General features: G+C 62.1%; 1 protein-coding gene across 2 annotated transcripts in view; it reads left to right on the top strand.

The window, feature by feature from the left end:
• Window positions 1–20214, top strand: part of NOTCH1 (notch receptor 1) — a 42303-nt gene that overhangs the window by 10846 nt on the left and 11243 nt on the right. For both annotated transcript variants that reach the window (XM_040083157.2, XM_040083155.2), the window contains exons 3-21: window positions 7471–7733; window positions 8011–8349; window positions 11275–11397; window positions 11529–11762; window positions 11864–12019; window positions 12108–12293; window positions 12711–12824; window positions 13433–13546; window positions 14504–14737; window positions 15081–15191; window positions 15872–16064; window positions 16300–16445; window positions 16950–17063; window positions 17994–18113; window positions 18357–18509; window positions 18886–19114; window positions 19219–19420; window positions 19530–19683; window positions 19914–20098. In XM_040083157.2, the coding sequence (XP_039939091.1) occupies window positions 7471–7733; window positions 8011–8349; window positions 11275–11397; window positions 11529–11762; window positions 11864–12019; window positions 12108–12293; window positions 12711–12824; window positions 13433–13546; window positions 14504–14737; window positions 15081–15191; window positions 15872–16064; window positions 16300–16445; window positions 16950–17063; window positions 17994–18113; window positions 18357–18509; window positions 18886–19114; window positions 19219–19420; window positions 19530–19683; window positions 19914–20098 (3370 nt within the window). The remainder of the gene's footprint in view (window positions 1–7470; window positions 7734–8010; window positions 8350–11274; window positions 11398–11528; window positions 11763–11863; window positions 12020–12107; window positions 12294–12710; window positions 12825–13432; window positions 13547–14503; window positions 14738–15080; window positions 15192–15871; window positions 16065–16299; window positions 16446–16949; window positions 17064–17993; window positions 18114–18356; window positions 18510–18885; window positions 19115–19218; window positions 19421–19529; window positions 19684–19913; window positions 20099–20214) is intronic.

Below are 20214 nucleotides of genomic sequence, written 5' to 3'. Positions count from 1 at the left end.
CACCTCCCTGTGTGAAACTCTGCTTTTTTCCCAGGCTGGTGTCCCAGAGTGTTTAATAAAGCAGGACCTGGATGAGACTTCTTAAAAAACCACCGCTTAGGTCTTGCTCTGGGTTTTGGTACTGGGAGCTCCGTCGTGGCTGCTGGAGGTTTCTGTGGGGCTGTGCCGGCGCTGGGGGAGCTTTTGGGTGCCCCACATGGGTGAGGGCAGCTGGGCAGCCCTGCCTTCGTGCCTTGGCTCTCCCGGGAGCTGTGGTGAAACCTTTGGTGTCTTAACAGCCACCCGTGCCAGGAGCCACCGAGCGAAGCTGCAGGTGAGGTGAGGCGTGGTGAGCCCGGCCGTGCCCGCTGCCAGAGGGGGCTCCAGCAGCCCCCAGCCCCTGGCTGCCAGGGGACAGGGAGCATCCACAGCCCCATGTGCTCCAGGGAGGGCAGGGCAGCATCCAAAAGTATTCCTCGTCTCCCTGCGCCCATTTCCTGCTGCGTCCTCCCGGAGGTGAGGAGTGGAGAGCAGGGTCCTGGGCTCTGATTGCCCAGCAGGATCGTGTTCCAGACCTCCCTGCCTTCCCCTGGCTCCAGAGCGCGCTCCTGTGTCAGCAGGACTCTTCCAAGGCAGGAAAGCCGTCCTGGTGAGCACAGTATGCACCTCTTGCTCCACACACCACGGGAGGGGTCCTTGGGAAAGCGGTGGAAAATGAGAGCGAACGGAATACGATGGAGTGAGAAGCAGGTTTCATCTCTCAGGGACACGGAGGCGTATCCCCAGGCACCGGCCTTTTTCTCTGGAACCAGGGGAGGTCAGGGCTCCCCGGGCTGGCAGCGAGCAGATGTGTCTTACGGGGAAGGGTGGAACTTCAGGAGAAAGCCGGGGGTGCTGCTGGCAGGCTGTGCCAGGCAGCGAGCCGCCGGCGCGGCTGGGAAGGTGACTTCCCTGACGGGCACCGGGCTCCCCCCTGCCTGGGCTCTGCAGCTGCTGGGGGACAGGAGAAGGTGTGGGGCAGGAGGTTGTGGTTCCCCTCGTCGGCCCCAGGATGGTGACGGTTACCCCGAGAGCGGTGGGGACAGCGGGGTGGGGCCGCGTCGCTGCTCCGCACCTGGGAGCAGCCTGCAGCGGCTCGGGGCTGTTGTGCAGCCTGAGGGAGGCTCTCCTGCGAGTCGCTTCTCCTTCCCTCAGCTGTTGCCAGCAAACGTGTGAAATCTGAGCGTCCTGCTCACGTTCGGCCGCTCGCTTCGCTCCATGGGGTCCCCGCCAGGCTTGGCACGGCCACCCACGGGTCACGCAGCACATTTGCTGCTGCACAGGGCTCTGGGCGTGTGAAAGTCGCTCGGGGGGGACCCTCTGCACCACTCAGGGTCGCAGCTGTGGTGCTGAACCTTCTCTGTGCTGGGGTGGGACTGTGGGGCTCGTCTGAGGCGGCTGTTCCAAGCCACAGGTACCACGGAGCAGAGATTGGCATCCCCCAGCCCAGCCTGTCTCCCCATGGTGGGAGACCCTACACCCAGCCCCAGGGAGTGCCCTGGTCCCATCAAGTCTCAAGTGCCCCCAAAATGGTGCTCGAGCAAAGACCCGAGCCTGCTCTGCTCAGCTTTCCCACGCTGCTGACACCTTGGGGAAAACAGCCACGGCCGTTTATGCTTCCAGCAGCTGAGGGTGAGGAAGAGGCCAGGTGATAGCGGAGAAGATAAGAGGCAGCCTGGATGTGGGGCCAGGATGGGGCTCCTCTGTCCCCCCCCCTGCAGTGTGGGGCTGCCCCCTGAACCTCCCCCTCCATAGGATGGGCATGGGGGACAGCTCGTGCACGTGCTCCACTTTACACCCAGCTTCCACTTTGCTTGTTGGGTTTTTTTTTTTTTTTGTACATTTTAAGCCCAGAGTGGGCTTTTTTTGGTACATTTTAAGCCCAGAGTGGGCTTTTTTTGGTACATTTTAAGCCCAGAGTGGGCTTTTTTTGGTACATTTTTTGGTACATTTTAAGCCCAGAGTGGGCTTTTTTTGGTACATTTTTTGGTACATTTTAAGCCCAGAGTGGGCTTTTTTGGGTACATTTTTTGGTACATTTTAAGCCCAGAGTGGGCTTTTTTTGGGTACATTTTTTTTAATATTTTTTTGTACATTTTAAGCCCAGAGTGGGTTTTAGCTCCAGCCATTGGGGGGGGACACGCTGAGGCCAGGCAGGAGAGCGGTGGGTGCTGTGAGCTCAGGGGTGATGCAGGCTCAGGTGTGAGCTCGGGGGTGATGCAGGCTCAGGTGTGAGCTCGGGGGTGATGCAGACCGAGCCCCCACATCCAGGACACCTCTGGGACACGCCCTGCTGCCGGGGCCGTGCTTGTGCAGGGCTGAACATCCCGAGTTTGGACAAAGCCCCCGTGCCGTGCCGCCGTGCGGGAGCCGAGCCGGGCTGCGGGAGCGCCTGGGTGTCATCTGTGCCGGCCGTGGCAGATGGCAGCTTAGTGCAGAAAGGAAAACATTAGCCTTGGGTCAGAGGTCGCAGAAACATCTGCCTCGGGATGCTTTCAGTGCCCGCATTGCTGCGGAGGGACAAAACCTGTTGCTGGTGGGACGGAGGGAAAGCCGGGAGCGGGGTGAACAAAGGGCTGGCAGCGCCAGAGCCACGCACGGGGAGCAGCCAGAGCAGGAACCACGGCTTGGGGGGGACTGGGATGGGCACCCCAGCTCTGCCAGCGCTGCTGGAGGGGCCAGAGGTGCTGGAAGCTGTGGCAGCCCAGCGAGCAGAGGGGTAGAGCAGAGCTCTGGTACTCATTCATGCTTTTGATCATCTGGTGTGCTGAGCTCTCCTGGAGCCTCGCTGGAATCGCTGCAGCGTTGGGCCGCTGGCTGTAACTCCTTAAGGATGTGCGGCAGACACAACAAATGCACGTGCCCGTGCTGAGCAGATCCAGATTTGGCCCGGGCTCGGTGCTGGGAGCAGAGTGGGAATTTGGGGCCGCTGTTGCTGTTCCCAGGCTGTCCCCAGGGACTGCTGTCTGACCTTGGACAAGGCCTTCTCCATCACCCTTCACACTGGCCATGAATCATGCAGATTTATGGGCCGGCAGCTCGGTGCATTATTAATCGTGTCCCCCCCTCACCACAGTTTGCACTCGGATGCTCATTCCGAGGGGGAAGACACATCCCAGCCTGGTGCTGTGGGAATCCAGCTCCCAGCCTCTGCCTGACCCCCAGAAACAAAAAAAAGCCACCAGGGATGGCCGGCAGACACCCGGGGGGTGTAAATCAGTGTGTAAATCACCCCTGCAAGGAGCACCCTCATCCACAGCCATGGGGACCGGCTGCTGTCCCCTGCCCTGCCTCGGTGGAGCACACCCCAGGAGCGTAGAGCTGTGGGATTGTCAGCTGGAATGGTGCTGGGAGAGGGAGCATTGTGTGTTGGAGCAGGGTTTGGCCATCCCTGGGATGGGATTGGGGTTGGGATAGGGATTGGGATGGGGATTGGGGTTGGGATAGGGATTGGGATGGGGATTCGGGTTGGGATGGGGATGTCATCACCCTCCATCAGTGACTAAAATGGAGCATTTGAAGCCTCCTCAGCACGTTAATGAGTCAATGGAAACAGTGAGGGAGACACTGGGGTATTTTTAGCCATTCCTGCCTGGTTTGAGAACGGGGTGCTCGTCACGCCTGAAGCTGGGACTGTGACCACACCAGCCTAACCGAGGCTTTCACAGAGGCTCCTCAGGACCCCGGGCAGCTTGGCCACATTTCACCTCCTCAAAGCCGCTTTCTAATGGCCCTGCTGAGCTGTTTTGATCCTGCAGCACCCGCCCTGTCCTCTGCCAAGACGTATATCTGTAATTAAAGCCGAGCTTTAATGTCTCCTATGCTAATTTCCATGAGCTGCTTGGGGTTTGGTTTGGGTAGCCCTGGCTTGGGAAATGCCAAAGGAAAAAACCACAGGGTGATCTTCACCTGGCTGAGCCCGCGGGGATGTCGCATCCTCCACGTCTGCTCACCTGGAATCCCTGACACCACCTCATGGGGTTTTTACAGAAAATAAGGCTCAGCTCCCTGAGCTGAGCTTTAGGAGAGGTTTTTAGTCCCTGGAGAAATAGGGTGAGGTTGTGGCATAGCTGGGAGTTGAACGTAGCTCTGCTGAATCCAGCCTTTCCAGACCTGGAAAAGTTGAAAAATAACTACGACTTGGATTGCCCTGATTCTTCACCTGGTTTTTGATCTCTCGCTTTGCATGTGAGACTTGTCTCCAGGCTTTCCTCTGCAGCCAGGACTCTCTGCATCTGCTGAGGTCGCTGGGCTTTGAAATGCAGCTCCAGCCCGTGAGTGAGCTCCGGGACCCGTGAGGGGAGGGAACAGTGAAATTCATCCTGTGGCTTCATCCACAGCTGGGAATGTGCTCGGCCCTGCTGTTGCAGAGAGGGCAGGAGCAGCCTCGTTCTGTGCTGAAGCATCTGCAGAAGGTGCAGGAGTGATGTGAAGGCCTCCAGGTGCGAGGGAGGAGGATGTCCTGGGCACAAAGAAACCGGGATGACTTAGAACGCCTGGAAAGATTTGGGAGGTTCCCGGTGCTGGGAGCTGCCTGTGCAGCGGGTGTGTGAGGTTGGGAGTTGCTGGGCACGTACAGAGGGTCTGTGCTGCACAGCCCCACGTGGCACCATAGAAACTCCTCCCTGGGTTAGAGCGGTGACTGCTGGACTGGGAAGGTGCCTGTGCTGTGTTGCTTTTTCTCCTGAAGATTTGCTGGGAATGCCCCTTTCTGGGAGGAGAAATATGGAGCACGAGTGTACCCTGGCCTTGCTGTGCCCATCTCAGCCCTTCCAAGCTGAACTCTTCCCTGCCCGCTGCTGCACTCTCCACGCTTCTGGAGCTGATTGTGGCCATCAGTCAGCCCTTAACACAAACAAATAGAAATTAATTTTAAAACAATCTACCAACTCCGTGAGACTCGAGGGGTTTCCTGAAGCACGAGCCTGGGAAGCACCCGAGGAGCTCAGCCCAGCCCAGCCCAGCCAGGCGTGAGGCAGCCCCCAGCCCGGGCACTGCAGTGACCCCAACCCACCCTGTGCCTTCAGGCAGGGTCTTCCCCGTCCCACACTCCTTCTTCCAATCACTAATTAACCTCCTGGCTAATAACCATGCCCAGATTCAGGGATTTGATTTGGTTTCCCATCCATGTGTTCAAATCCTCACTTTCCTGCGCTGGAATCGGTCCGAAAACTAATTGGGTGGGAGGGCGCTGGGCTGTGTGCCCCTCTCCCCGACCTCACGGCGCAGGAACCCCAATTCCAGAGAGCCCCCCTGGCCTCCTGGCATGCCGATCATCCCCTCCTGGTCCCCCGGCACCGTGTCCCTCTCCCACGGTGTCACCGCCGCGCTCAGCGCTTCCCGCGCTGCCACCAGCGCTCTTTGTCCCGCAGAGTTTTTTTCCACCCCCCTCTCCTCATTCCCTTTTTTTTTTTTTTCCCTTTTCCACCTCCCCTCCCATCGGAGCCTCCCGTGTCTCTCCGCCAGCCCCCGCGGCAGCGCTGGGAAGGATGGAGAGGATTGTTTTAAGAAAAAAAGCGTGCGCGGCGCGGTGCGGCGCGGCGGAGGCGCGCACGGACGGGGAGGTTTTGCCAGATGACTGCACAGCCGAGCGGCGTGCCTGTGCCTGCTCCCGTCCCCTCGCCCCTTCCCGTGGCCGGCCCGGCACAAAGAACCCTTCTCAGGCGGCCCCGACCTCCGCATTCCCCCGCGCAGCCACCCAGAAGCGCCGTCGCTCCGCGGCCGCGGCGCCCGGGGCTCGGAGCCGCCGTCGAGCCGGGCACGGTCCGCGGGCGCCGGCAGCTGCTCAGCCTCATTAGGATGCACACCTGCTCCCCGCCGCCCTTTTGTGCGCCGAGCAGATGCCCTGATTTATTATTGTACGCGTTTTCTTTTTCGTTTGGCCCGGATAATGCCGTCTCATTAACTCAAAATGTCTCCCGAATCCTGACAAATTCTCACACAATCCCCGACAATGAAATCAGAATTGGGTTAAAAAAAAAAAAAAAAAAAAAAAAAAAAAAGCAGGGGAGGAGGAGGAGAAGGGGAGAGAGGCTGAAACGTCATCTTGCCGCCGGCAAAGCGCCGTGGCTCCGGGCTGGGGCGGCTGAGGGTGGGGTTTGCTGGTTGTGCTTCACCGGAGGAGCCCCACAGACTTGTTTTGGAGGTTGCAGGTGTCTGCTGTGCTCTGCAGCATCCTCTGTCCCCCCCCTCTGCTCAGCCCCTTGCCACAGGAGCCTTGGAGGCCGTGCAGGAGGCTCAGGAATGCGATGTCCCAGCAGATCTGCTGGCAGCAGGTGTGAGCTCGTGGTGCCCTGAGCCTGACCTGACCACAGTCCCCCGGTGCCCAGCTGCTGTCACCTTCCCCACCCATCACCTCCAGCTTGCCTCACCCCAGGCTCCTGGCCGTGCAAAGCTCCCAGATTTATTTCTGCTCTCGAGAACTCTGGTAGAAGCTGTGAGCTGAGTGTGGTGCACGCTGTGGTGGCATTGCCATCGTGGTGTGGCACAGCAGTGTGGACAGCACCGTCCCACTCCTCCCGTGCCCTGCTCAGCACAGCACAGCCGGGACAGGACATCCCTCTTTGGAAGAGCTGTAATGGGATCAGAGCTGGTGGGGGACAAAACCTGTGGTGGCATCGCGTGTTGCAGGCGGGATACAAGAGATGCCACTCCAGGAGGGTTCCTGCCTCATCCCGGGGATGTTTTTTTTGTGTCGGGTGCACACCTTTGCTCCGTCCTCATCCTCCCACCTCTGCAGGGTCCTGCCAACCACACATCCTGCCCAGGCCCACCGGGATGGCTGGTGGGATTTGCCCTCAGGCCATATCCCTGGTGCCAGCTCCAGTCCTGCTCCAGGTGGCCGATGGTGACAGATGGTGAAGCTGGTGGTGGCATTGAGGGTTCTTTTCTCAGAGGGACGCAGCAGCCAGGGCCACTCACCCTCCTTGTGCAGGGTTTGGCTTTGGGGAAGCTCTCAGCTAACTGCGAGCAGCAGGAACTCGTCCCACCTGTTGCCAGCCTATGCTGAGCCCCTGCTTAATTGTGTTTGAGTGATTTAGGATGGAGGGAGGATAAAAATAGCCCTGCTGAAGCAGAGACTCCAGCGTGGGCAGGCAGCAGGGCTGTCCCCATGCTGCCTGGCCCCGTGGATTTGGTGTGCCTGTGGGGATGCTCCTTTCACCCCCACCGTGTGTCCCTTGTGCCTCGATTTCCCCTTCGGCAGGGAGGGGAGGGAGAAGAATCTCCCCGCCATGAGACGCAGGATGTCAGCGCCGCGGTTGTGCGAGTCAGCACAGGCCCCGTCCGTGGGGGCCGCCTTTGTTCCCAGCACCTCTTTCATCTTCCTCTTCCCAGCCCGGAGCAGCCGGGGCAGAGCCTCGCCACCGCCGAACCCGACGTGCCGGGCCGCGCCGGCCCCGGGGGTACCCGGTGCCCCGCGGCCGCTGACGGCGTTTGTCTCTCCCCTGCCAGGTGTAGCGGTGCCTACGTGGGCGAGCGGTGCCAGCTGCCCAACCCTTGCCTGAGCTCCCCCTGCAAGAACGCCGGCACCTGCACGGCGCTGGTGCGCGGCAGCACCGCGGATTACACCTGCGCCTGCCGCCTGGGCTTCACCGACGAGCTGTGCCTGACGCCCCGCGACAACGTCTGCCTCAGCAACCCCTGCCGCAACGGCGGCACCTGCGACCTGCTGACGCTCAGCGAGTACAAGTGCCGCTGCCCGCCCGGCTGGTCAGGTGAGGGGTGACGCCAGGGGACAGGGCCTGCCCGGGGAGGGACGGCCGTGCCACAGGCGCGTGGAGAGCCGCCTCCGATTTTGGCTTCGGAGGGGTGTGGAGGGTGGTCTGCGACGGTGATTGGGGCGGGTGGGTGGCAGCCAGGCGACCCTCCGGCACGGCGGGGGGAATCGGTCGCAGCCGGTCCCAGATCCGGGTCTGCAGCCCGGTGTAGATCGCCGCCGCCAAGAGCTGAGCTGCTGTTTGCACGCTCACCTTCCCTCCCTGCCTTCCCCAGGCAAAACCTGCCAGCAGGCCGACCCCTGCGCCTCCAACCCCTGCGCCAACGGCGGCCAGTGCGTGCCCTTCGAAGCCCACTACATCTGCCGCTGCACCGCCGGCTTCCACGGCGCCAACTGCAAGCAGGACGTCAACGAGTGCAACATCTCCCCGCCCGTCTGCAAGAACGGGGGCAGCTGCACCAACGAGGTGGGCACCTACCAGTGCTCCTGCAAGCCGGCCTACACGGGGCAGAACTGCGAGCACCTCTACGTGCCCTGCAACCCCTCGCCCTGCCAGAACGGGGGCACCTGCCGCCAGATCGGGGACACCACCTACGACTGCACCTGCCTGCCAGGTAGGGAGGGAAAGGCGTGGGTCCACCCTGAGTGAGCAGTGCCTGAATTTCCCGCAGGCTGGGACTCCGGCTGCGGGCTGGTTGCGCCGTGTGCTGTAGGGGAGAGGCTGGGCAGCGCTGCCCGAGGTGGAGAGTTCATCTGGGGGCTTTATATACTTTGTGCTTCACCAAAATAGCTCTTCCAAAACAACTGTTTGAGCAGAGGCCCCTGTGCGGATGCTCATATTCCAGAATAAGAGTGCCTTTTTCCGCTTTAGCTTAATCCACTTCCAGAATGGAATAATTAGCCCGGAATAGCTATTTTGGAAAGTTTCCGAGTGCTAATGGAGCTGGGGAAGGAAGACCCTCTCTGAGCTCGCTGCTGCTCCCTCCGGCAAGCTCTGGAGCAGCCCGGCAGGATTGCAGCCTCTGGCTTGGAGAGCTCTTGTGGAGGTGCCTGGTGAGGGCTGTCCTGGGAGCTTGGCACCCTAGAAAAGAGCTTGGCACCCTGGAAAAGAGCTTGGCATGCTGCAAACCCTAGAGAAGAACAGCAGCTGTGAAAGGGCCCCCTGACCCCAGCAAGCCCTTTCACTTCTGCCCTCGGGCAGCGGGTCTGCAGTGCAGGAAGGGCAGGGAGTGCAAGGGACTGAGCAGCTCCACGCTCCCCTCGTCCCTGTGTCAGCTGGAGAAATGAAACTGGAGTTTCAGCCCAGAGCCACGCTCAGACCAGGTTGTGTTTCCTGGGATGAGTGCTGCTCCTCACCCCAGCCAGCCACACTGTGGCAGATGTGGAGGGGATGCACCCGCCCTGTCCCTGGGAAGGAAGCTGTGGGCAGCCCTGCGCTGCCTGAGGAGTCTCCTGCAGGGTTGGTTTGATCCTCTGCTCACCCATAGCCCGGCAGTGGCCAGAGCAGGTTGAGGGTTGGGTGGCTTCTCTGCACCCTGGGCAGGGCTGGGCATTGCCATGGGGAGCTCCAGCCCCATCCCTGTAGCTCCTGCCCCATCCCTGCTGGGGACGTGGCATCAGGGTGGGGACGGGGTCTCCCAGATGGCACAGACACCCACACCCTGCTGGCAGCACAGCCCAGCTCAGGGGGAGGTAAGTGATCCCTGGGAGCTGTGTGGGGATCTTGTCTTGATGTCTGACACGGGTCCAGAGGTTCCATCCCCTTCCCAAAGCTTTGGGCTGCAGCACCTCGGGAATGTCATTAACCATCCAGAACAGCCCTGCAGGATCTCCTGCCTCGCTTCCACCACAGCTCACCCAGGCTGGAGCAAAGCTCCTGTCCTTAGGGACAGGGAGGTGTGGGGCTGGCCGGGCGAGCAGTGCCAGGAAGGAAACCCTTCCTTGCAGGATGAGCTCCCGGGGGCGACGCTCCGTTGGAGCAGCTCCCAGCCCTGTCCCGCAGGGATGGGCAGGTGGAGGTGGCAGGAGGAGCCCTGCCCTGCCATTCTGCTGACGAGGCACTTTCTCTGAGCAGCGGGGCACGGCGGGGTGAGGCACGGCCCCGGGGGAGAGCCCTGCTCCCGGCAGGATCGGCGCTGGCACACCCAGCTGCGGCTCCCTGGGCCGCTCCCAGGAGATTTGCATCCTGCAGGAGCTGGTTCACCTCCCGTGGGGTGGCACAGCCGCTGCTCCGGGGAGCAGGGGGTCCCTCAGCACCTCCTCCATCCCCACAGGATGCAGGAGCTGCAGCAGAGGCAGAGGGACAGGGGGCTGTTGCTCGTGATAAGGGCGTGATTGATATGCTGGTATGTGGCACAGCAAACCTGGAACAATGTTCCCTTTTCATTCCCGGAGAGGCCTGGCTGTACCGCGTTTCTTCAAGTTAAACTAATCTTGGCTGTTTTATCGTGCCATCGCTGCAGAATGTAACCCTGAGTTTGAGGTAATTGCCGTGCTAATTACTCATTTGGATGGTTCAAAATGAGTTAATCCTGGTGTCTAGGACATGGTGAGTTATTGCTTCTCAGGCTCAGCCCCGCTGCTTAAAAGCGAGGTGCAGGTGAATGTTATCTGCTCTGGACTCCTACCAGCAATCATAAAAAGTGGCTGTTCCCCACGTGATGGGGCTGGGGAGAGGAAAATGTGGAGAGAGCGAGGGGAAAGCTCCCAGCTGGGCCAGGGTCTGGGGTCCCGCAGAGGATGAGTTTGGACACCTGGTCCTTACCTGTGGAGGTTGACATTTTTTGCTGCCTGGGTGGGGAGCAACCTGGTCTGGACCTGCAGAGTGCCCTGGGGAGTTTGAGGCAGCTGCAGATGGACACGGGCACTGTGGGCTGGCATTGCCATCCCAAACCCCAAGCGGCTGGGACAAGAGCTTTGAGGGTCGTAGAGTAAACGCAGCTTTTAACACAAATGTCGGTCAGAGGTGGCTTGGCAGATGTCCCGAGAAGGGCCTGGCTGCTGTGCTCCTGCTGGAGGGGCTGGGGGTGGCAGGGTTTCCACGCCATCAGCTGGAGGTGATAACAAACCCAAGCAGGAGGTGGGCTGGGACGAGCCCAGCGCCGTGTGGGACGGTGGCTCGCCCTGGCAGGGACTCGGATCCCCCTCAGGGGCAAGCGCCGCTGCTGAGGCTCTTTACAAGTGAAATTAAACACCGGTGATTCAGCGCCGGGTGCCACAAGCCTTCGTGGGAGCAGCCCTGCTTCGTTCTGGCTTGCGTGGAGTCAGATCTTCCAGTGCTCGGGGCAAGCGTCTCCAGAGCTGGCGGCTCTGGCAGCAGGGACACCCTGCCCCGTGCAGAGGGAGCTGCTGCCTGCCAGGCCCCAGCAGGGGCTGAGTGGGGATGGAGATGAAACCAGGCAGCTGCTCCAGAGGCACCTGGCACACGCTCCGCACCTGATAATGAACAGCCTGCTGGTGGCGGGGGGCGGCGAGGGGCAGGCTGGGGTGACGCGGCCGCTGGGTGGGTTGGCATCACGGCAGGCATCTCCTCTGCGCAGGGTTCACGGGTCAGAACTGCGAGGAGAACATCAACGACTGCCCGGGCAACAACTGCAAGAACGGGGGCACCTGCGTGGACGGCGTCAACACCTACAACTGCCAGTGCCCACCTGAGTGGACAGGTAGCGCCGGGAATGAGGGTGGCACAGGGTCGTGCCCGGGGGGATGTTGGGCACGGCGTGGGCAGATCCGCCCTGCTTCACATCCGGGGCGGTCAGTGCCGGCTCCCTGCAGCTGCCCTGTCCCCCGGCAGGTCAGTACTGCACCGAGGACGTGGACGAGTGCCAGCTGATGCCCAACGCCTGCCAGAACGGCGGCACCTGCCACAACAACCACGGCGGCTACAACTGCGTCTGCGTCAACGGCTGGACGGGCGAGGACTGCAGCGAGAACATCGACGACTGCGCCATGGCCGCCTGCTTCCACGGGGCCACCTGCCACGACCGGGTGGCCTCCTTCTACTGCGAGTGCCCCCACGGCCGCACGGGTGAGGCCCTGTCCCACCTCGTCCCCTGCCCTGCCCGTCCCCTGGCTCCTTGCTGTGACTCGTCGTCCTCGGCGTGCAAACCCTTTTTTCTCGCTGCCCAGGTTTGCTGTGCCACCTGGACGACGCCTGCATCAGCAACCCCTGCAACGAGGGCTCCAACTGCGACACCAACCCCGTCAATGGCAAAGCCATCTGCACGTGTCCTTCGGGGTACATGGGGCCAGCCTGCAACCAGGACGTGGACGAGTGCTCGCTGGGTGAGCTCACGGGGGTGACAGCAGCACGGCTGGGGAGGTTCTGGCACAGCCAGGGGCGAGTCCTGAGGGCTGCGCTTGTGTTTTACAGGAGCTAACCCGTGCGAGCACGCGGGGAAGTGCATCAACACCCAAGGGTCCTTCCAGTGCCAGTGTCTGCAGGGCTACTCGGGCCCTCGCTGCGAGATTGATGTCAATGAGTGCCTCTCCAACCCCTGCCAGAACGATGCCACCTGCCTCGACCAGATCGGGGAGTTCCAGTGCATCTGCATGCCCGGTGCGTGGGCAGCCCTGTGGGCTCGGCCTTAGTGCTGGGGGTGGGCAGAGAGAGGGCTTTAAATGCCCCCGAGCTTCAGCTCGGCGCAGGGTTGGGACAACAGCTCCTCTGTGCCTGGGGACAGCACCAAAGGAAAGAGCTCAGTAAAGGTTGTGGGATGAGGGGAAAAGAAGGGAGATTTGGGCACCGTCAGCCCTACACCGAACTCCTCCTCTCGCTAACCTTGCTAGCTTGGATCGAGCCAAAGCCTGTTGATCCAAGGAGCAGCTTGTGCACCAAATCCCGCCACGCGTAGAGCATCTCCCCAGCTGCCTTTTAAAGATGGGGGGGCACCAGGTGTGCGCGGGTGTAACACACCTGTTGCGGGGCTGTGCCAGCCCTGTGCCACGGTGCTGACAGCGCTGGGTCTCTCGGCAGGCTACGAGGGGGTTTACTGCGAGATCAACACGGACGAGTGCGCCAGCAGCCCCTGCCTGCACAACGGCAACTGCCTCGACAAGATCAACGAGTTCCACTGCGAGTGCCCCACTGGTGCGTGGCACCCCTCCCACTGCCAGCAGCCATCCCCCCCGCCACTGCGGTGGAAACAAAGCCAGGATGCATCCTGGCTCGAGCCAGGAACGGGCTCCTTAAATTTCATAGCCCTCCGCTTTTGGGAGAGCGTAGCGAGCACCTCTCCTTCGGAGGGGGCTTCTCCCGTTGCAGTGAGGGGCTGTGCGCCGTGCAGGCGATGCCGATGCCGCTGCAGCTCCGGCCCATGGGAGAGGGGAAGAAGGATTAAACCCCACGGCTTTGCACTTGAAAAGGCCCCTCTTTGGGAAGAGGGCTGGGGGCTGGGGGGGGGGGCCCCGCACCAGCGGCTTTGAATGCGGTGTCAAAGTCACGGGGTGGAGCAGAGAATGGGGAGACGGTTAATCTGTGAAAGGAGGTTTTGAAGTTCAGAGACTTTGCTCCTCTAGAGATGTAAATAAGATGCTCTCAATGGTGGGTCACAGCCCCGCATTCAGGGCCCCCAGCAGCCGTCCCCATGGAAACCCGGCGCCCCGGCTGGGATGCGGGGGGCCGGCGGGAGCGGGGCAGGGAGGGGAGCCTGGCGGGTCCGGCCGTGCGCAGGGACGTGACTTCTTGCTCCGTTCCAGGCTTCAACGGGCACCTGTGCCAGTTTGACATCGACGAGTGTGCCAGCACCCCCTGCAAGAATGGTGCCAAGTGCGTGGACGGCCCCAACACCTACAGCTGCGAGTGCACTGAAGGTGAGGGGATCCTGGGGGGCTCCGCCCGTGATGTGCCCTAAAACCGCACCGACAAATCATTTAGTGCCCACCTCCCCAGGCACCTGCTGTGGCAGGTGTCCCCGAGCCATCCATGCCTGGGGTCAGTCCCTGCTGATGCCGCTCCCGTGGGGCAGGATGTCCCTTTTCCTGGTGCTGGCAGAACGAGTCGAGCTCTGGAGCTTGCTGGCCCCGGATCCAGGTGTGTGGGGCCTGGCACTCCTTAGGTGTGGCCCCGCAGCAGCCGTCCCACCGTGCTCCCGCCTGCCAGGGCGGCAGCGAGGGGGAAGGCAGGAAGGAAGGAATAAAGCTGCCTCTATGGGGAACGCAAGGTGCAGGGCCGCGGGGGCTCGCCGACCGAAACCCAAGGAGCAGTTGCACAAAATGATGACTTGAGCCCTGGTGGCAAACAGTGGCTCTTTTGTGGAGCAGCTCCCGCCAGAAATCTTCCAGCTGAATGGCCTCTAATTAGTGTCTTGCTAATGCCAAGCCCCGATGAAAAGCTGCTATGTGGGCTTGGCGGGGTCTAGTCAAAGCTGTACTTTGTCCTCGGCTCTCCACCCCCAAACCCGGCGGGGAGGGAGCGGGCCGGGAGAATGGGAGCTGCCGGGGGTGTTATTATTCGGGGGTGCTTGCGGCCGGCCCCCCCGTGCGCTCCGGGACGAGCGCGGGGCCCCGCTCCGCGGCCGAGGCGGCTTTAATGCAGATCATTGTGCACCCCGGGACAAAACCCCCGGGCTGGGCTCTGACCAGCCCCACCATGAGCGCATCGGGGTGCTCCCTGCCTGCACCCCGCTCCTGGGCGTCCCAGAGCTCACGGTGGGGCAGGTAAAGCCACCCCGGTGCGCTGCCTCACACCTGGGCAGCGTGGGAAGGGGTGTCCCCCATCCCCGCCCCATGTCCCCCATCCTCACTCTGTGTCTCTCCCGCTGGCGGCAGGTTTCACGGGCGCCCACTGCGAGATCGACATCGACGAGTGTGACCCTGACCCGTGCCACTACGGGACCTGCAAGGATGGCATCGCCTCCTTCACCTGCCTCTGCCAGCCCGGCTACACCGGCCACCGCTGCGACATCAACATCAACGAGTGCCAGAGCCAGCCCTGCAAAAACGGGGGGACCTGCCAGGACAGGAACAACGCCTACAACTGCATCTGCCTCAAAGGGACCACGGGTGAGCAGGAGGGAACCCCTGGGGCTCCACGTGGGTCGGCGGTGCCGGTGCAGCATCCCGCTCCCATCCTCATCCCGGGGCAGGTTGGCCCCGGGCCACCGCCAGCAGCCGCCCCGGTCTGGGGCATCCTGGGTGAGGACAAGTTCTCCCAGTTTGGTGCCCAGCTCTGGCAAGAACCGCGCCCCAGCCGGGAGCTGCCCGTGGCGGAGGCGCTTTGTTGTGGGGTGGCGGTGGCAGTTCCTGCCAGCGGGCTTCGTTTTACTGCTTTGACGGGGCTGAGGACCTCCTAATGACACCCCTCTCCTCCTGGGGACCCCCTAACAACCTCCCCTCTCCTCCCCAGGCTCCAACTGCGAGATCAACCTGGATGACTGTGCCAGCAACCCCTGCGACTACGGCAAGTGCATCGACAAGATCAATGGCTACGAGTGCACCTGCGAGCCGGGGTACACAGGTGAGAGCAGGGCCTCACACCCTGGGGAGCTGCAGCTGCTGGTGCCTCACAAAACCAGGACGAGGGTGCAGTGGGGAGGGGGGATGCTGCCATCCCGCTTGTAGGAGGTTTTACACCCTCCAGCGCTCCTGCCTGCTCAGGAGGATGACCCCGGCTCAGTCCGAAATCAAAGGGGTGTCTGGTGCTGTGAATTCGACTCCCGCTGCGCCCACTCCCATGGGTATCAGGTTGCTGCCTTGTCCGACTGGTTTGTTTGATGGCTGCTGGAAATGGTGGAGGGCTTTGATGGGAGCAGCCCCCAGCGCTCCCCGCTTGCACGGCCCCTTGTCCTCGGGCCCGCCCGGAGCCGAAATAAAGCCTGGCTTTGTCGGCCGTGGCAGGTAGGGTTACAGCCTGAAACCTCCTCCCTTCGGTGTTCCCTCCTGCACCAAAGCAGCGCAGGGCACGGCCTCTTCCCAGTCACATTTAATGAAGGCAGGCAGGCCGTGCAGGGTGTGAAGTCACCCTGCCTGCAGGGCAGCCCACTCCTCTGCAGCCAGCATGCAGTGTGTCCTGCGATCCCAGCCTCCAGCAGACGTTCCCTGGGCGGCTGGAGGGGGGTCTGCCTGGTGGGCGCGCTCCCCACCGCGCCGTGCCGTCCACGCTCACGGGGTGACTGTTCCCTGCTCCCCCTTTCCCAGGGCGCATGTGCAACATCAACATTGACGAGTGTGCCAGCAACCCCTGCCACAACGGGGGCACGTGCAAGGACGGCATCAACGGCTTCACCTGCGTGTGCCCCGAGGGCTTCCACGACCCCAAGTGCCTGTCCGAAGTCAACGAGTGCAACAGCAACCCCTGCATCCACGGGAAATGCCACGATGGATTGAATGGGTAGGCTGGAGGGTGCGGGGGGTGCTGGGGGGCTGCAGGGACCAAAGGGTCCCCAAAAACGTCAGGGTTAGAGGAGAGTGAGCGTCTGTCCCTTTGAGTTGGTGCTTGTCCGTGCTGTGGGCCAGTGCCATGGGATGTTTCCCTGAAGGGATAGGGTTCGCTGGATAAATGGTGGCTGGTGCAGCCCAGAGGGCCAGGGTGGAGCAGCTCTTTATGCCCCAATTTTTCCCCAAAGCTACAAGTGTGACTGCGACCCTGGCTGGAGTGGGACAAACTGTGACATTAACAACAACGAGTGTGAATCCAATCCCTGCATGAACGGTGGCACCTGCAAGGACATGACCAGCGGCTACATCTGCACCTGCAGGGAGGGCTTCAGCGGTAAGTGCGGGGTTAGATGGGATATCCTGAGAAATCCCTTCCTGGAAATGGTGGATCAAGCTGCCCAGGGAAGTGGTGGAGTCACCATGACTGGAAGCGTTCAGAAGGGCTGTGGGTGTGGATCACAGTGATGCTGGTTTATGGTCGGACTTGATGACCTTAGAGGGCTTTTCCAGCATTATGTCTGTGATTCCATTACTCTCGGGGTGCAGCCAGGGACGCTGCCATGTTCCCCCCACGCCGAGGCCTGCGTGGGAGCTGTGGGTGTTCTCCTGATGCTGGGTGGGCTGGAGGCTTCACGCTGGGTACGGTGGAGCTCCAGGTGTGGCTGTGCAGCCGTCCTGGGACCCTCAGCAGAGTTCAGGGCTGGAGCTGAGCACAGGAGGCTTTCCCAGGGCGATGGATGTGCTGTTGTCACTGTCACCGTGTCCCCAGCGTGCCCTCAGCCCCCTGCCACCAGCACTCCTCCATCACAGCCACTTCTATCTATTTTCCTTCACGCAGGCCCCAACTGCCAGACCAATATCAACGAGTGTGCATCCAACCCCTGCCTGAACCAGGGCACGTGCATTGATGATGTTGCTGGCTACACCTGCAACTGCCTGCTGCCCTACACAGGTGAGGGCAGCACCCCGTGTGCCACCACGGCTCTCTGGGCTTTTCCTGCTTCACGTGTGTCACCAAACTGGTCCCCAGCCCCTGCGGTGAGCTGGCTCTGAGCACAAAGGCTTCTCTCACCCTGCCCTGCCGAGGGGCTGCCCACAGCCACGGCCCCACCTCTCCACAGCGCAGCTGGAGGAAACCAGCAGGAGCTTTGAGAAGCTGCCGGCCACAGCTTCCTCCTCTTCCTCCTCCTCCTCCTCCTGGAGGGGCACCAGGGCGGTGGCTCGGGGGCAGCAGCACCCAGGGGCCGCCCCACTCACACCCCACCGTTCCCCAGCCGTGATGCCCGCGCTGGAAAAGGCGATCCGAGGCCGAGGGGCCGGGGGATTCTGCTGAGCCAATTCCTGTTTGCCGGGCCTGCGCTTCCGCTCGCGCAGCCCGGCACAATTGCAGGAAGCCGTGAGCTGTTTCCTGCCCTCGCCAGTGGCCATAGAAACCCCTGGGGGGGACGAGGACTGGGCAGGCAGGGAGGGGAAGGCTCTGGAAAATAGCAAAGGCCAGTTCAGGAGATATTGGCTGACAGGGAAGATAAGGGTTCGGAGGGAACGTGTCCCTTGGCTGGACGTAAACAGGAAAAGCAGCGGAGAGGGAAGGGGGGAGGGAGTGCAAGGGGGAAAAGACACCCCGAGCAGCACTTCCCTGCCAAAGGAAGTGTGCAGTGCTTTCATGCAGCCCAGATAGCCAAGGCTTAAAAGTCTGGGGGGGGTTCAGGGTCATGGGTGACCCGGAATGGAGGACACAGCCCCAGCTGGGCTGCCCTGGGGTGCTGGGGAGGTCCAGAGCCTTCCCCACACTGGCAGCAGCCCAAGGCAGGGGGCAGGGATAGCAGGGCCGTGGGCCACCTGTCATTTTGGAGGGTGTCAGCAGGTGTTTGTGCCTGTTCAGGAGCCACCTGTGAGGACGTGCTGGCCCCCTGTGCTGGCAGCCCCTGCAAGAACGGCGGCGAGTGCCAGGAGTCGGAGGACTACAAGAGCTTCTCCTGCAGTTGCCCCCCTGGCTGGCAAGGTGTGGACGTGGCCCTTTTGGGGGTCAGAACCTTTCCCTCAGGGAGGGGAAGGCACAGGGGAGGGGGCCAAGCCTTGGGGAGGGTCCTGACCTGCCCCATGGCTCAGCTGAGTGGATGGGACACAACCACGGCATCCCTTGGCTTCTGCCCTGGTGTGAGCGGTGCCCCAGATGTCACTGTCACCCCTGGGGCTTTCACCAGCACCCCCAGCCCACACAAACCCTGTCCTGCTCTGTCCCCAGGTCAGACCTGTGAGATTGACATCAATGAGTGCGTGAAGAGCCCCTGCAGGAACGGGGCCACGTGCCAGAACACCAACGGGAGCTACCGCTGCGCCTGCCGGACCGGCTTCTCCGGCCGCAACTGCGACACCGACATCGACGACTGCAAGCCCAGTAAGAGCAGGGGCTGCCCCAAACTGCACCCAGCCCAGCCCTGAGCCTCATCACCCTTCCTGGGGCTGGCATGGACCAGCCCTGGCTGCCACTGTGGCCTGGGCTGTGCTGCGAGCCTCGCTTGGCTTTTGGGCCACCTCACGCACGTCCCTGTCGAGCTGTGTCAGTCCAAGATGGGAGCAGGAGGAAAGAAGCTGGGGTGTGCCATGGGTTCTCCTTGTGCCCAGTCTCCTGGTGGGGCTGGTCTGGCTTCTGCCCAGTCCACGGGCTCGGTCCCATTGCTCACGTGGCCAGGGAATGCGTGCGGGGACAGTGCTGCGGGGCAGCACCGCAGCCGTCCCCGTCACACCTTCACCTGCACGTCCCTCCTCTCCAGATCCGTGCCACAACGGTGGCTCCTGCTCCGATGGCATTGGCACGTTCTTCTGCGAGTGCCTGGCTGGCTTCCGTGGGCCCAAGTGCGAGGAGGACATCAACGAGTGCGCCAGCAACCCCTGCAAGAACGGGGCCAACTGCACCGACTGCGTCAACAGCTACACCTGCACCTGCCCCTCCGGCTTCAGCGGCATCCACTGCGAGAACAACACCCCCGACTGCACGGAGAGGTACAGCTGGGACAAGGGGCTGGGGTCCTGGGTGGGTGCGTGGGGCCCTGGGCGTGGGGCACGAGCAGCGGCGGCTGACTGGGGTGCGATGTCTGCGTCCCCAGCTCCTGCTTCAACGGCGGCACGTGCGTGGACGGCATCAACACCTTCACCTGCGTGTGCCTGCCCGGCTTCACGGGCAGCTACTGCGAGCACAACATCAACGAGTGCGACTCCAAGCCGTGCCTCAACGGGGGCACGTGTCAGGACAGCTACGGCACGTACAAGTGCACCTGTCCCCAGGGATACACCGGCCTCAACTGCCAGGTACGGGAAGCTTTTGGGGGGAGGCTGCTGTGGGGATCTGGGGGGGTCGCTGCGCTCCTGCTGGAGCCCTGCTGGGTCCTCACGCTCATCTCTTGCTCCGCTCCCCCAGAACCTGGTGCGCTGGTGTGACTCCTCGCCCTGCAAAAACGGAGGCAAGTGCTGGCAGACCAGCAACCTGTACCACTGCGAGTGCAACAGCGGCTGGACGGGGCTCTACTGCGACGTCCCCAGCGTGTCCTGCGAGGTGGCTGCCAAGCAGCAAGGTAACGCCCCGCCGTGTGTACAGGGCCAGGCTGGGGTCCCCTGTGCTGGGCTCTGAGCAGGGGTGCAGCCGGTTCTCTTGGATCTTTGGCACAGAGCGATCTCAAGGATTGCTCTAGCAGTTCACCCCCAAGGCTGTGATTCCCTGTGGGATGTGCGGTGGGCAGGACACGGCCCTGTGGGGTGTGGGTGTCACCAAGGTCCCTGCATCTCGCTCTGCTCTCCCTGGCAGGTATCGATGTAGCGCACCTCTGCAGGAACTCGGGGCTCTGTGTTGACACTGGCAACACTCATTTCTGCCGCTGCCAAGCTGGCTACACCGGCAGCTACTGCGAGGAGCAGGTGGATGAATGCTCCCCCAACCCCTGCCAGAACGGAGCCACCTGCACAGACTACCTGGGAGGCTACTCCTGTGAGGTGGGTGCCTGGGGTCAGGAATTCCCAGGGAAAAAGCCTCTGTTACTGCCTTTCTGCTGCCCAAGATGCTGCCCTTGCATGATGCCCCTTTACCAAGTTGCAGGCTGTGCTCCTAG

The sequence above is a fragment of the Hirundo rustica genome, chromosome 20 (genome assembly GCF_015227805.2).
Source record: "Hirundo rustica isolate bHirRus1 chromosome 20, bHirRus1.pri.v3, whole genome shotgun sequence".
Lineage (NCBI taxonomy): Eukaryota > Metazoa > Chordata > Aves > Passeriformes > Hirundinidae > Hirundo > Hirundo rustica.
This window is presented reverse-complemented; position numbering and strand designations above follow the sequence as displayed.